The sequence below is a fragment of the Bacillus rossius genome, chromosome 13 (genome assembly GCF_032445375.1).
Source record: "Bacillus rossius redtenbacheri isolate Brsri chromosome 13, Brsri_v3, whole genome shotgun sequence".
Lineage (NCBI taxonomy): Eukaryota > Metazoa > Arthropoda > Insecta > Phasmatodea > Bacillidae > Bacillus > Bacillus rossius.
The window spans coordinates 34,414,945-34,427,167 of NC_086340.1; the positions used below are offsets into that span (position 1 = coordinate 34,414,945).

Here is a 12,223-nt window from a genome sequence, read left to right on the forward strand (position 1 = left end):
TGAAAGACCTCAGGGTGTATTGGCCATATTCCCGTGGTTTTGAAACCATTGATGGCTGTCGTCATTGTGGCTTCTCGTAGAAAAGCACTTCCAAACAAGCTGGCTATCTGATACATTGTGACAACACGCCCTGGGTGGCATCGCAACCAATGGTTACTGCAACTTCATAATATGTGCTGAGTGGCTTCATGAATGTAACGTCCAGTGGCTGGAGGCGATATGTGCAGTGCGGCGGGAAACAGAGGAGGATAACCCCGTTTTCTCTTGCTAGATAAATTAGTTCAAGATTTTTTGTTTGTGTAGAATGGCCGTCAAACAGTAATAAAACACGATTATTTTTGGAGGCGTTAGTAAATTGCATAAACCGCTTGAACCACCTTACGAAAATGTCGGACTGCATCCAGCCTGATGGATGACATTCGGCCCAAGTTCCAGGTGCAGACCCATCCAACAGTTCGTCTTTCATTCTCTGTCGAGGAAATATCATCGGTGGCATGTAAACGCCTGGTGCACGGAAATAAAGTTCTACAGTTACTGTTTGTCCTCTCTCTGCCGATTTTAGAGCTCCAACTTGTTTTCTTCCTTTCGAAGAGATGATTTTCGATCTTCACTTTGGCACTGATGACACACTTGTTTCATCGCAGTTGTACACTCTGTCTGGAGTAATTTGGTATTGGTCATACAGCTGTCCTAATAGTTAAAAAAGATTGGTTTTTACTAGACTATTACAAACGAGCAGGTATGGTTTTTAAACCTATAATATAACTACAACTTATCAAAAGCATTACTCTTGGCATGACAATATTTAGGAGCTTTTAAGGAGCAAGATGGGAGCAATGTTAAGGGGCAAGATGGGGACGTCCCCATCTTGCCTCAACTGTAGCATAATACTTAAAAGAAGTATAATAACTTTACAGCTTTTTTAGTCAGTTCCGCGGTTACAGTATTAAATACCTCAAACACAATGTTATTCAATACAAGCCAAGAAATATAACATTTTAAATCGTGGCTTACCTGTTGGCCTTGCCAAAACCAATTAAAATAAGATCAAAACAGTGAGATACAATAAAATGGCCACCGAACACAACTAAATACTCCAAGCTTACTAAAATCTTGTACGCCGAGCCAGCGTGACTTGCTCTTCGATATTAAATCCTTTCCCGTAAGATGGCAGCACCATGCAGACAAATAAACACCTGCCCCATCTTGCCTCACGACCCCATCTTGCCCCCCCTTCCCCTATATATTGTCCGAGATTTGTAAATCTACGGAACAATAAGCTTTCATAGGCATGGCCAAAGAGGACGATGCCATAGCTACTTCAGATGACGTAGGATATTGTTTTAATTTATGTTTGGAGACAAAACCATCATTTATGTAACTCTCCGAACTCCCCGTGTCTATTAGCCCTTCAGCTGGAAAACCATTTACTTTCAGTTTGACAATGGTTTTGGAATGGCTAGTTGGAGAAGCAGCTGATGTTTTGGAAGATGTTGGTTTGGTCTTACGATTACGATTAGATTGGTTAGTAGGGAAAACCAGAGACTTAGCAGGAAGGCAAGCAACAGTTGAGAAGTCATCTGTGTCTTGAGGAGAGTCAGGTAAGGTGGCAGTACGATCTTTGGGCTTAATTGACCTACAGACTTTTGCATAATGGCCTTTCTTACCACAGAGTTTGCACGTAGCTTCTCGCGCTGGACAGGAAGAACGAGGATGACGAGGGAACCCACAGAATAAATATTTCTGACTACTGCTGGCTGCGGTTATAGGAGAATTTGGTTGCTGAACCGGCTCAGTTGAGGCTAAAGGTGTCTGGCTAGGAATATAGGATTCAGAAATTATATGAGCTGATTCTAATGATCGTGCTTTTGCAAATGCTTCATCCAGGCTAAGAGTTGCGTTTTCTAACAAACGTTGTCGGATACTGTTCGATGAGAGACCTTTTATAAATGCATCTCTAATGTATTCGTCCCTATAAGCCGCTACTTTAACATCTTTGAACTCGCAGTCAGAGCTAAGGAGACGCAAAGATTGTAAGAATTGATTTACACTTTCATCAGGTTGCTGGTGTCGGCTCATTAGTTTATGCCTTGAAAATATTTCATTCTTAGGTTTAATAAAGAGTGAATCTAGCTTTTCGATTGCAGACGCATAAGAAGTACATTCGCTAATAAGTTCGTATATACTGTGACTCACGTGATTGTAGAGTAGTAACAGCTTATCAGCTTCAGAAGCCTTGATTGATGCTGTGAAGACTTCGAATGTTTTCTTCCAGTGATTCCATTGTGAGGAGCTTTTCCCAGTTGTGTGATCTGCTTCAAATCTCTCGGGCTTGAAATACTTGTCCATTGTTTGTATTTAATATTTCTTGCTAGAATGTGCTTAATAAATTGACATAATAAACCTTATCTTCATAAACTAAGGCTTTATTAAGCACAAAACATGACTTAGATATTTACATGAATTAATACATAAATTTGAATAAGAGGTAATATTGAAGGTTAAACAATGTTCATGCAAAGAGGTTGCTAAGAGGTTAAAACCAATATCACCACACTAAGTAATATAATTAATGACATATTAAATTGTTTATTTGATTACCCATAATAAATAGAACATCATAATAGAAAAATGTTAGAATAATTCGCTATCTTTACTTTCCAAAAATGCCCCAAAGGCTCCAGCATAGTTTAAGACGGCCTAGTGTGCAAACTGGCATTAAATATAGACTACCTGGAAACAATATGTGTCGCTTCTATGTATGAGTCCATACTCGCTATAATGGGATAGAAATGCAATAGTATAACCAACAAAGTATTACAACAATCTTTCGAAAATGCTCTCTCTCTCTCTCTCTCTCTCTCTCTCTCTCTCTCTCTCTAACATTATGTAGCTAAGGTGTTGTAATTTTTGTATTCTGTCTTCTCTTGGGAGGGGAAGTTTATTTACAATATCTGTACCTGAAGATCGTATCAAAATATTTCATTTTGTGATAAACCCCGAAATTGCAGTGATTATATTGTTAATTTTTAAAGTTATATTTCTTCAGGCGTATCATAAAAATTCATGAGAGTGTTTTTACGGTGCGCGCGCACCAAACATCATATTTTCACAGGGTAAAACAAAGCCTACATACAAATCAAAATTGTATAAGAGGATTTGAATCTTATACTTTAGTGACTGATATTGAATAGTGGCCCATATAATTATGAACAGTATTTAATTGTTAATCTTAGTGACATAAATTATGTTTATAAACAAACTTTTTCAAGTGTTTTTTATAAGTGAGGTTATGTTCTCGTATATATAATTGATTTGCCTTCTAAAAGACTAGATTATTACCTACTCAATAAATTATTAAGTACCTATGATTAATTAGAATAATACTTCAAATTATTATTGATTTTCAGTAATAATTAAAATTCATCTCGATCATTTTACTAAATTAAATAATTACTTTTATACAAATGTTTATATTAATATTGAATTCTCAATATTATTATTTGTTAATTTTATTGAATTTATACTTTACTAACCGCATTTATATAATCATTCCATTATTTTTATTATTTTATTCCTAAAAATTACTTGCATGCAAAATAAAAGATAATTTTCTTTATTAAACCAAGAAAGTACCTATAACTTCTAGCGCGCGTACATAAGTACACGCACCCATTTGTTTTTACAGTAATGTACCATATTTTAAAATGTAAAAAGCGTTACATTAAATTATTTAGATTTTTTTGGCATATAGTTTCGAAGGATTCCTATGTAAAATAAAAATTGTTGATAAAACATTTTCCTGTGAATATTGATATACCTAGTGGTGTTTCGCTCACAGGGCGAACACGGTCAGACCGACGACCATCAAGATCGGCGATGCCTCGACCCTCGGCCACTTCAGTGCCAGCCGCAAGACCGAGCTGGTGATCCATGGATGGCTCTCCAACGGAAACACCATGTCCGTCGTTACTAATGGTGAGCGATTACTAACACTGTCGAGGTTTGTGGTTTTGAAGTACGGCTATCCAGCTTCTGAAACATTTCTGAGTGTGCTGAAGGAACCATGCTGAAATTCCAGAAGCCACCATTGAAATAAACAAAACACTTGACAGAGTGCCGAAGATGTAAATATTTCGCTCCATTTTTTGGTATTAGAAAAATTACGTCTAAAGTGCAATTTTTATATTGAAAGGCTCATCACACCATTTCCCAAAATATATCGAATGAGAACATAAACAAACATATTTAAAATTTTATTTTGTCTAATGAATAATTAATAATTGGTTGACATTTTGTCCTATACCTCTATTATATATAGTTATATATATTTGCGAAAGTGTATTTGTTGGTTTGTTGGTGTGTATTTCTTTCATGCAGCAAAGGAGCAACGGTTGGACATGGTATTTGTGCACAGATTAATCTAATTTGGTGTCTTAATACTCCTATTTTTCTAACTTAAATTCCTACCTTGCTTTCATCAATTCCAGTGATAGCCAACATTACAATTTTCGAAGACCAGATTTTATTTTTAAATTGATATTTAAGTTAATATTAAATTTCGTACAATAATATTTTAATGTATTTTTCCGAATAATAACCAGTAAACAAAATATGTAGAATTCAGCAAAAGAAAAATCTTTAAAATAGCTATAAGTATTTATACATAGTTAAAAAAATTTAAACCAAAAACTACTAAGTATGAAAAAAAAAAAAATATGTAAAAAATAATATTTTTTCAATATTTAACAGTGTATACTGACGACATATTCGACAAATGCAAACAAAGACGGCTAGTACACGACAGTTTACGTGATAATATTATTTGTGGAATATTGCTTATAGCCAGTTGCATCACTGGAGTTCAGGCGTGATCTCGATTCATAAACTAGTTTGATCATTTTTCAACCTCATTTTTTGTTGAACCATTGTGTCGCGAGCGCTGAATTAAGATCATCAGGAACTTCGATGCTAACCGAATCTAGTCTGCTCATGGCAATGATCTCGGATCACCACAGCGCAAGTAGACATGCCCAGAATTTTCACAAACTTTATGCAGGTAAATTTTTAAATAAGATGTAAATATAAGATTATTAGTTAAAAAAATAATTGAAACTCATATATAGTACACGTTTCAAACATTTTTGTGTTATAACGTCTTTTTCCCGCGAAATACCAATATTAAACTATTTACCTAATATGCTATATATTTTAAGTGCAATGTTTTAATATTTCCTTTCATTATGATTACTCTCCATATTAAATAGAAGCATTTTTTTTAGACAAAACCTATACATATTTCTGACTAAACTTCAAAAGTTTAGGCAGCGACTATTGGTGTTGCTATATTTAGCAATCGCATCAAACATTTGCTCGCGGTGTCACAATCGATTATAGCGACTCATATAGTTCCAGCCCACCATTAGAAATGCACCTATCTGTTGCCGCAGATTGGAAACGTATAAGTTGGTGCAACAATAAGAGAAATGATTTACCGACTTTCGTACTGTAGTCGGACACACGTCAAATTACGGTGCGAGGGGTCCTGGGGTTTCGGGTCCCGGGTAAGGCATGGCTTTAAATTTGAATGCAGATATTTGATTGATAACGATATGATAAAGAGATTCGAATAAGGAAAAATGGCCCCATGGCTGTTGGCACAAGCTGTAGGTCACATAACACCAGGGCCGGTGCTAGGTAAATTGGCGCCCTAGGCGAAAACCTTAATGTCCCCCCCCCCCCCTCCCTTTAACCGGCCGGACACCCTAAAAAAAATTTTTTTCCTTGCCTCAAAATACATCACGTAAGCCTAAGATTTTCTCAACAATCAAATAATGTAAGCAAGCTTGTGTTTTTTTTTTTTACTTTTTTACTTTTTACAAATCATAAACAGGTCACCGTTGACTTTAAATAATTACTTATATCAATATAAACATTCCAAACTGTTACAAAAATCCATTTTCATCTAGTTTCAATAATCGTTAAACATATTATATCAGCTGTTATGTGTCGTGCTGCGCCGTCCCCAGCTACTTGGCGCCCTAGGCGGTTGCCTAGTTCGCCTATATGGACGCGCCGGCCCTGCATAACACATAAAAAGAAAAAAGAATGATCGTTGGCTTCTTCAGTAGCGCGCAGCCGGAGTCGGGCCCGTAAGCGTATTTACTTTCCTTAGGTCGACTCACCGACGCTTGCCTGAACCGAGCTCTCATTGGCCACACCTCTGCCGCGTAGAAAGGAAGGAGGGTGGAAAAAGCCGCGTGGCTAGAACAACCGCACTGGGGAAGAAAAGGTGTCAGTTCCAAGGTCGCAATTAGGGGATCGAGTATAAGAAATCCGACACGGCGGCGAGATTAAACAATATATGTATGTTCGTATGTTTTTATATATATTTATTTTTTAACTCCAGTACTTATTTACGGGACATATGTTAATTGAAATCTATAACTTGACGGTAAAATGAAGATTGTCTGGTAAGGTGCTTGGTTCAAACCTTGACTTATACTACAAGCAACAAATTTTGAGAGCTAACAGCCAATGTCACTGTCATACTTGTAACATCAACGTAGGATTTAATTAGCCAAAGTTCATGATAGGTTTAAGCTGCTGCTGGAGTCATACCTTCATTGAAATAAGTCGAAAATATTCCTTAAGTTGTTACTCATTTTCAAAAAATTGTACGTCTAAGCTACTTACACTTTGTGTGAATGGTTAAAGCAAAACTGAAACATTAATTACGAAATATATGAATTTCAAACTTATGACACCACAAAACCAAAACCCTGAGAAGGAGAAATAAATAAACAAAGTTATTTCGTGCTCTTTTTAGGTTTACTGACTAATCTGGTAAGTTCAATTTTAAGATCAGTTTGACAATATTTAGCTGAATTTTTTTATTTTTAACTTTACTTCAAACCTTTCTTTATTGCCTTATGAAATAAACTCAGAAAAACTTGTTTTATGAAATAAGTTTGTTCTTAGAAATAGAACCTGCTAATATTGAAATATTTTTTTTCTTCAATAAAACGAATTGTAGATTTCTTCGACACGTTAACTGAAATATAAACATAAAAATTAAATAAGAAATTTGCAAAACAAAGCCTGCATTTCAATATAAATATATATACAACTAATATTTATTTCTACATCTGTATGTATTTATTCTTGGAATAATTTAAACTTTATTTCAATGAATGCAGTGCAGTTCTTTACTTTTGTTGGCCGTTCAGATACATTTGAACTTCTAGAGTTGAAAGTAATGACTTTTTACCTTTTCTGAAAAACATTCTGGAACGTTCTCACAACAATAAAATTTGTTTTAGTAACGTATTAGAATATTTTTACCTAAAAATCGCATTTCTCACTCTAATTATCTTTGCCGCATTTAGTTATGTAAGTCCAAAAAATAAATACAATATAAACTTCTCTGTTCACTTCTTTGTTAATAATTTCGAATTTTGCACAGTTGAAGCTTTCTGAAAATAGCTTTTCTAAGTCTATTTCAGAATCTGCAACAGCACTCATCGCCTAAATGTTAAAAAATATTTTTTTGTGTCCCTTCGCCACATCATGACGTCGTCTTTTTTCCCTCCCCCCTCCTCTTCGGATCAATACAACTGTATTTCTAAGGCCTCTACACCCTCCTCTTACACGGTCACCCGAACCGCAAACACCTTCCGCCCCCTGGCCCACCTGGGCCGCGGTCAACCCCAGCGCACTTCAAGGGTGCGTCGGCGTGTCGACCTAGGGAAAGGAAAAACGCGACCCGTACAAATTAGCTCGGCAATGCTGAGCTCTTCCGTTACATGATTTCGTGCGACCAATAGAAACCGAGTACGTGGTTGCGGTGGTAAACATGTTTGGTAAGTTCTGAATACTTTAAAAATTGTCTCAAATACAGTGACATCTAGTGTTAAATTATTATTTAATGGTGTATTTTTATTATATATGTATGTTAATTCTATCTGGAACATATCGAGGATAAATTTTTTAAAAATATGGCTGCCATTTGTTACGTTTTCGTGCATCGAGAAGCAGCAGACGCGATAGTGAGATGTTCCGAGTGATCCGTCTCCATTTACGTGATCGGTCTCCGTTTCCGTGCCATTTTGGAACGGGCCCAATTACTGGACTAACATAATTGTATCGCAGATCGAAGAGCGGAATGGAGCCTGTGCGAACTGAGCTCTGTTGTCGCAGCGTACCTGAGCTCCGGCCTGGACCTGAACGTGATCGTGGTGGACTGGCGGCGCCTCGCCAGCCTCACGTACCCGACCTCGGCCGCCGCCACGAAGCAGGTGGGCGAGACCGTCGCGCGGCTCGTCGACTTCCTGGTGAGGCGAGGCCTCAAGCCCGCCGACGTCAACATCGTGGGCTTCAGCCTGGGCGCCCACGTGGCAGGCGTGGCCGGCCAGCGCTGCCAGAGTCGCCCCGGCCGAGTCACCGGTAACACACCCTTAACACACTGTCGTTTTTGACGTGGCAACGTCTAATAAATCGATGAACGCCGGCTACACGCACGAAAAAGTGTCCCGTTACGCACATTGTCCCGTTACGCTGTGTCCCGTTACGCTCATTGTACGCTTGCGCCGCATCTATCTCTCTTCCACTCGATTGGAACAACCATCGATTTGAATTTTTCGAGGCACATTAAACTTGAAACACTCCCATTCGTTTCCTACTTTTCCTATCATTATCCTATCCTTAACAGAATAACACAGATTGGAATAAGTTAAATATCAAACATATATGAAAGTTATAGTTAAAATAATCTCTTCGTTAAAGTAATAAACGTATTTGAATTAATGAGTGCAAATAAAAGTAAATTTATCAATTAAATTGTAGATTTCATTTCACTCCTACTTTGTATCCATAAAAAATTGTGATAATTCAATAAAAATGATTCAATTATAGTCATAAAAGTATGAAATCACTTCATCAATGTTTTGTTATGACGTTGTGACGTTAAACTATCGTCCGTAAACCGACTTTACAGACAACAAATTATTTTTTGTATATGGAACATAAATATTCATGAAACATTACAGACATTAGTACATTTGTACTTTTAGATGAAAACAACCGCATCACAACATAATAGTGTAAGCACTAAAACTGGGTTCGGATTCTTACCTGGGAATTTATGCTTTGTGTTGTCCCAGTACATTGTTACACTCCTCAGTCTCTCCTGATAACTGGGGGTAACTTGTGGATCTTTGGTTTCAGAAAGCAAAATAATGAATTTTTCTAGACATTAGTATCTCTGATTTTATTTTTACTTTTGATTTTTTTCACATTATATTATATAAGTTGATTAAAAGAATCATATGTAACATGCATTTAAAATCACATTATGAAAAGAATGGGCCGGCCCTTATTAGACAATTAAATAGATCTTTAACATAATTTAAATACAATTCGTAACAAGAAACTGAGTCGCAGTCCCAAGATCTTTTAAGTCCTAATGAAAAATTGCTGGCTGTCTGATCTATTCAACATAGTGATTCCATGCTAGTCCAAAAAGGTTTTTAAAAACTAAAGGGCTGCCGGTTTGAAGGTTGTTGTACGAAGTGGAACAGCTGACTGGACGTCAGAGGGCCTAAGTCATCCGGCCCGTGGAGACTGATCTGGTCCTTGGGATGTGTCCGGTTCTTGTAAACTGGTCCGGTACTTGTACCCTGTCTGTGAACAGAACCAAAACACATATGTTCAGGACTGATTCACAGACAGTTGGACAGTTGGTGAAATAGGAAGAAAATGCCTTATAGTCACGATGATGGTCGGGGAGTAAAGGTAGTAAAATCTCACCAAACAGGGTGATGTCTTCCAGTATCTGCCCGGGTGTTGAGCACACGGATCCGTCGAGGACTTTACATGATTTTAAAGAATTATTTATTTTTGATGACTATAACATGACTACTCGAGCTAGATCTACACGGACTAATACCTAAACACTACCGTTGTGGGAATCATTGCTTGTCTAGTTGATCACATCTTAAAAGAACAACGGAGAGGCGTCCTGATGATGTAGATGCGAAGTAGTCAGTCCCAAATCACAGCGCGCAATAAATTTGGGGCGGCATTAACGAAAGAAAAGGGGGAGGCTTTGGCTTTCGGACCGAAAGGTTCCGAAGGTTACCGAGGGGATTGTTGAGAAAAGCATACTTCGATATCTCGAAGTTGGTGGTACTGCTCTATGTCAGCGCGACCTACTGAGGCGTGTCTGTACTAACTAAAGGTTGACTCACACGAGGCGACTGATAGCAGAATGGGGCTTATGGAGCGAACTAAGCCAGTGCTCTGGTGGCCGGGGAAGGAACTACGAGGTACTGGTTACTGTGGGAGACGCCAGAGGGCAGGCGTTTAGCAGGCGTTCAAACACCCAGGGGAAGTGATTCGCAAAACTACCACAAGGTGGCATAATCATGTACTTTTGGGACTGGAGTCGTGGACTTGGGACAGGCCGACCCTGGCCGGGGTTAGTGTCCGGTCATTGCTCTCGGCAGAGTTCCCAGGAAATTTGGAGAGGTGGGGTGTGTGGGGGGCCTGCTGATGACAGTGGGAAAGAGGCTCTACAGAACCCGGAGGCGTGACTGAACTTTGGTGAAAATGGCTCACGTTAGGCGAGGTCTTAGAATTAGCCTGCCCTGAAAGCTTGCAAGACATAGCAGTTCACATAATGGATCGGAGGCTGATTACAGGAGACGTTCGTGCGCCAAGGCCGGAATAAACGGATACCAGTCTGACTCGCAAAGACTCGGCAAAAATCGGATCTAGGGTTGGGAGAAATTGGGGAGGCAGGCCTGGCAAAGAATGAATGGGAGTGTAAAGGAGGAGGAAAAGCAAAAGAATGACTGGTGACATTGTTTTTTAAAAATTCAAACTTAAAATTGTGCAAAAAACTAGTTAGCAGCACAACATCCAGTAGTTAAACTTATTTGTAAATCGATCCCTGAATAGCTTTCCAATATTAACTGCGAACATAATAAACCAAATTAAAGCCAAATTGTTGATTTTCGATTATCTTTTCCATGATTTAATAATTAATGATTGAATAAAACAGCAATTAATATATAAAATTATACGCCAATTTTCGTAAGAAACACTAAGTTTTATCTAGGAAAACTTAGTTCATATACGCAATAGTCACAGCCATGTGTTGTACAAAGTTACAATATCGCTCCTGGCAACTGGTTCCGTAACAAAAATCAATGCGTTGCGTTGCAAGTGACAGGAAATATCACGTAATGAGCGAGAGGGACTCGGTTCTGTAGAGAGCGAGGAAGGCTGCCTGAGGTTGCACGTGTTCGCTGCTTGCCAGGACTGGACCCGGCGGGCCCGCTGTGGACGCTGGTGCCCAGGAAGGACCGCCTGGACCAGGCCTCCGGCGCGCACGTGCAGGCCATCCACACCAACGGCGGCGGCCTGGGCTACGGCAGCAACCTGGGCCACGCGGACTTCTACCCCAACGGCGGCGCCACGCAGGGCGGCTGCACCCTCGATGTCTCCGGTGAGTTGCTGCTGTCGAGCACAGCTGGCCGCCCCGGGTTGACATGATGACAACAATTCTCAACCAAAAAAAAGGATTCAACAAATTTTCTAATTATATTATTGATGTGTAACATCATAGCTCCCAGGGAATTTTTTATTTAGTTTTTAAATTCATGGTCCCGACACGGTAAGTGCCGCAATTGTTCACACATCCCTTCCAAACTAATACATAAAATCTTCTACTCAAGAATCTTGGTCGAATTTGTTAATTGGCAATATCTAGCCAAAGGGGTGTATATGGGAAAAGTTTTTGAAAACAGATTAATCGCTGTAACTACAATCATATGGAAAATATCACATCCGTTTGAACGTATTATAACTCGTAGGTGAAATACCAAATTATTTTGTCAAAATATGTTTTTGTTACGCCCAACTATAACTGCAAAGGGTTGAAAAAACAAGGGTTGGAGGGAAAAAAAATAGTTTGTCCCTTCGGAGGACATAACAACCAATTCGTACTAATTGTTTGTTAGTCTTATAATTTTTTATTTTTATTTAAAACGTTTTTGTGAAATAATTTTTGATTATATGAACCATGGCTGTAAGGGGTTAAAAAAATAGGGGTAAGAATAAAAAAAATGATATCTCCTTTAGTGAGAACATTATCAAATACGTTGATATTACTTATAAATATTATAATTTTTTCTAAAAATTTTGTCTGATACAATTTTTG

The 12,223-nt window shown here is 38.3% G+C and overlaps 1 protein-coding gene across 1 annotated transcript in view; it reads left to right on the forward strand.

Annotated features, from left to right (window-relative positions):
* The window catches only part of LOC134538442 (lipase member H-like), a 46,622-nt gene that overhangs the window by 25,501 nt on the left and 8,898 nt on the right, over positions 1-12,223 (forward strand). Inside the window, exons 3-5 of the mRNA XM_063379770.1 lie at positions 3,842-3,978; positions 8,200-8,445; positions 11,321-11,509. Of these exons, the coding sequence (XP_063235840.1) occupies positions 3,842-3,978; positions 8,200-8,445; positions 11,321-11,509 (572 nt within the window). The remainder of the gene's footprint in view (positions 1-3,841; positions 3,979-8,199; positions 8,446-11,320; positions 11,510-12,223) is intronic.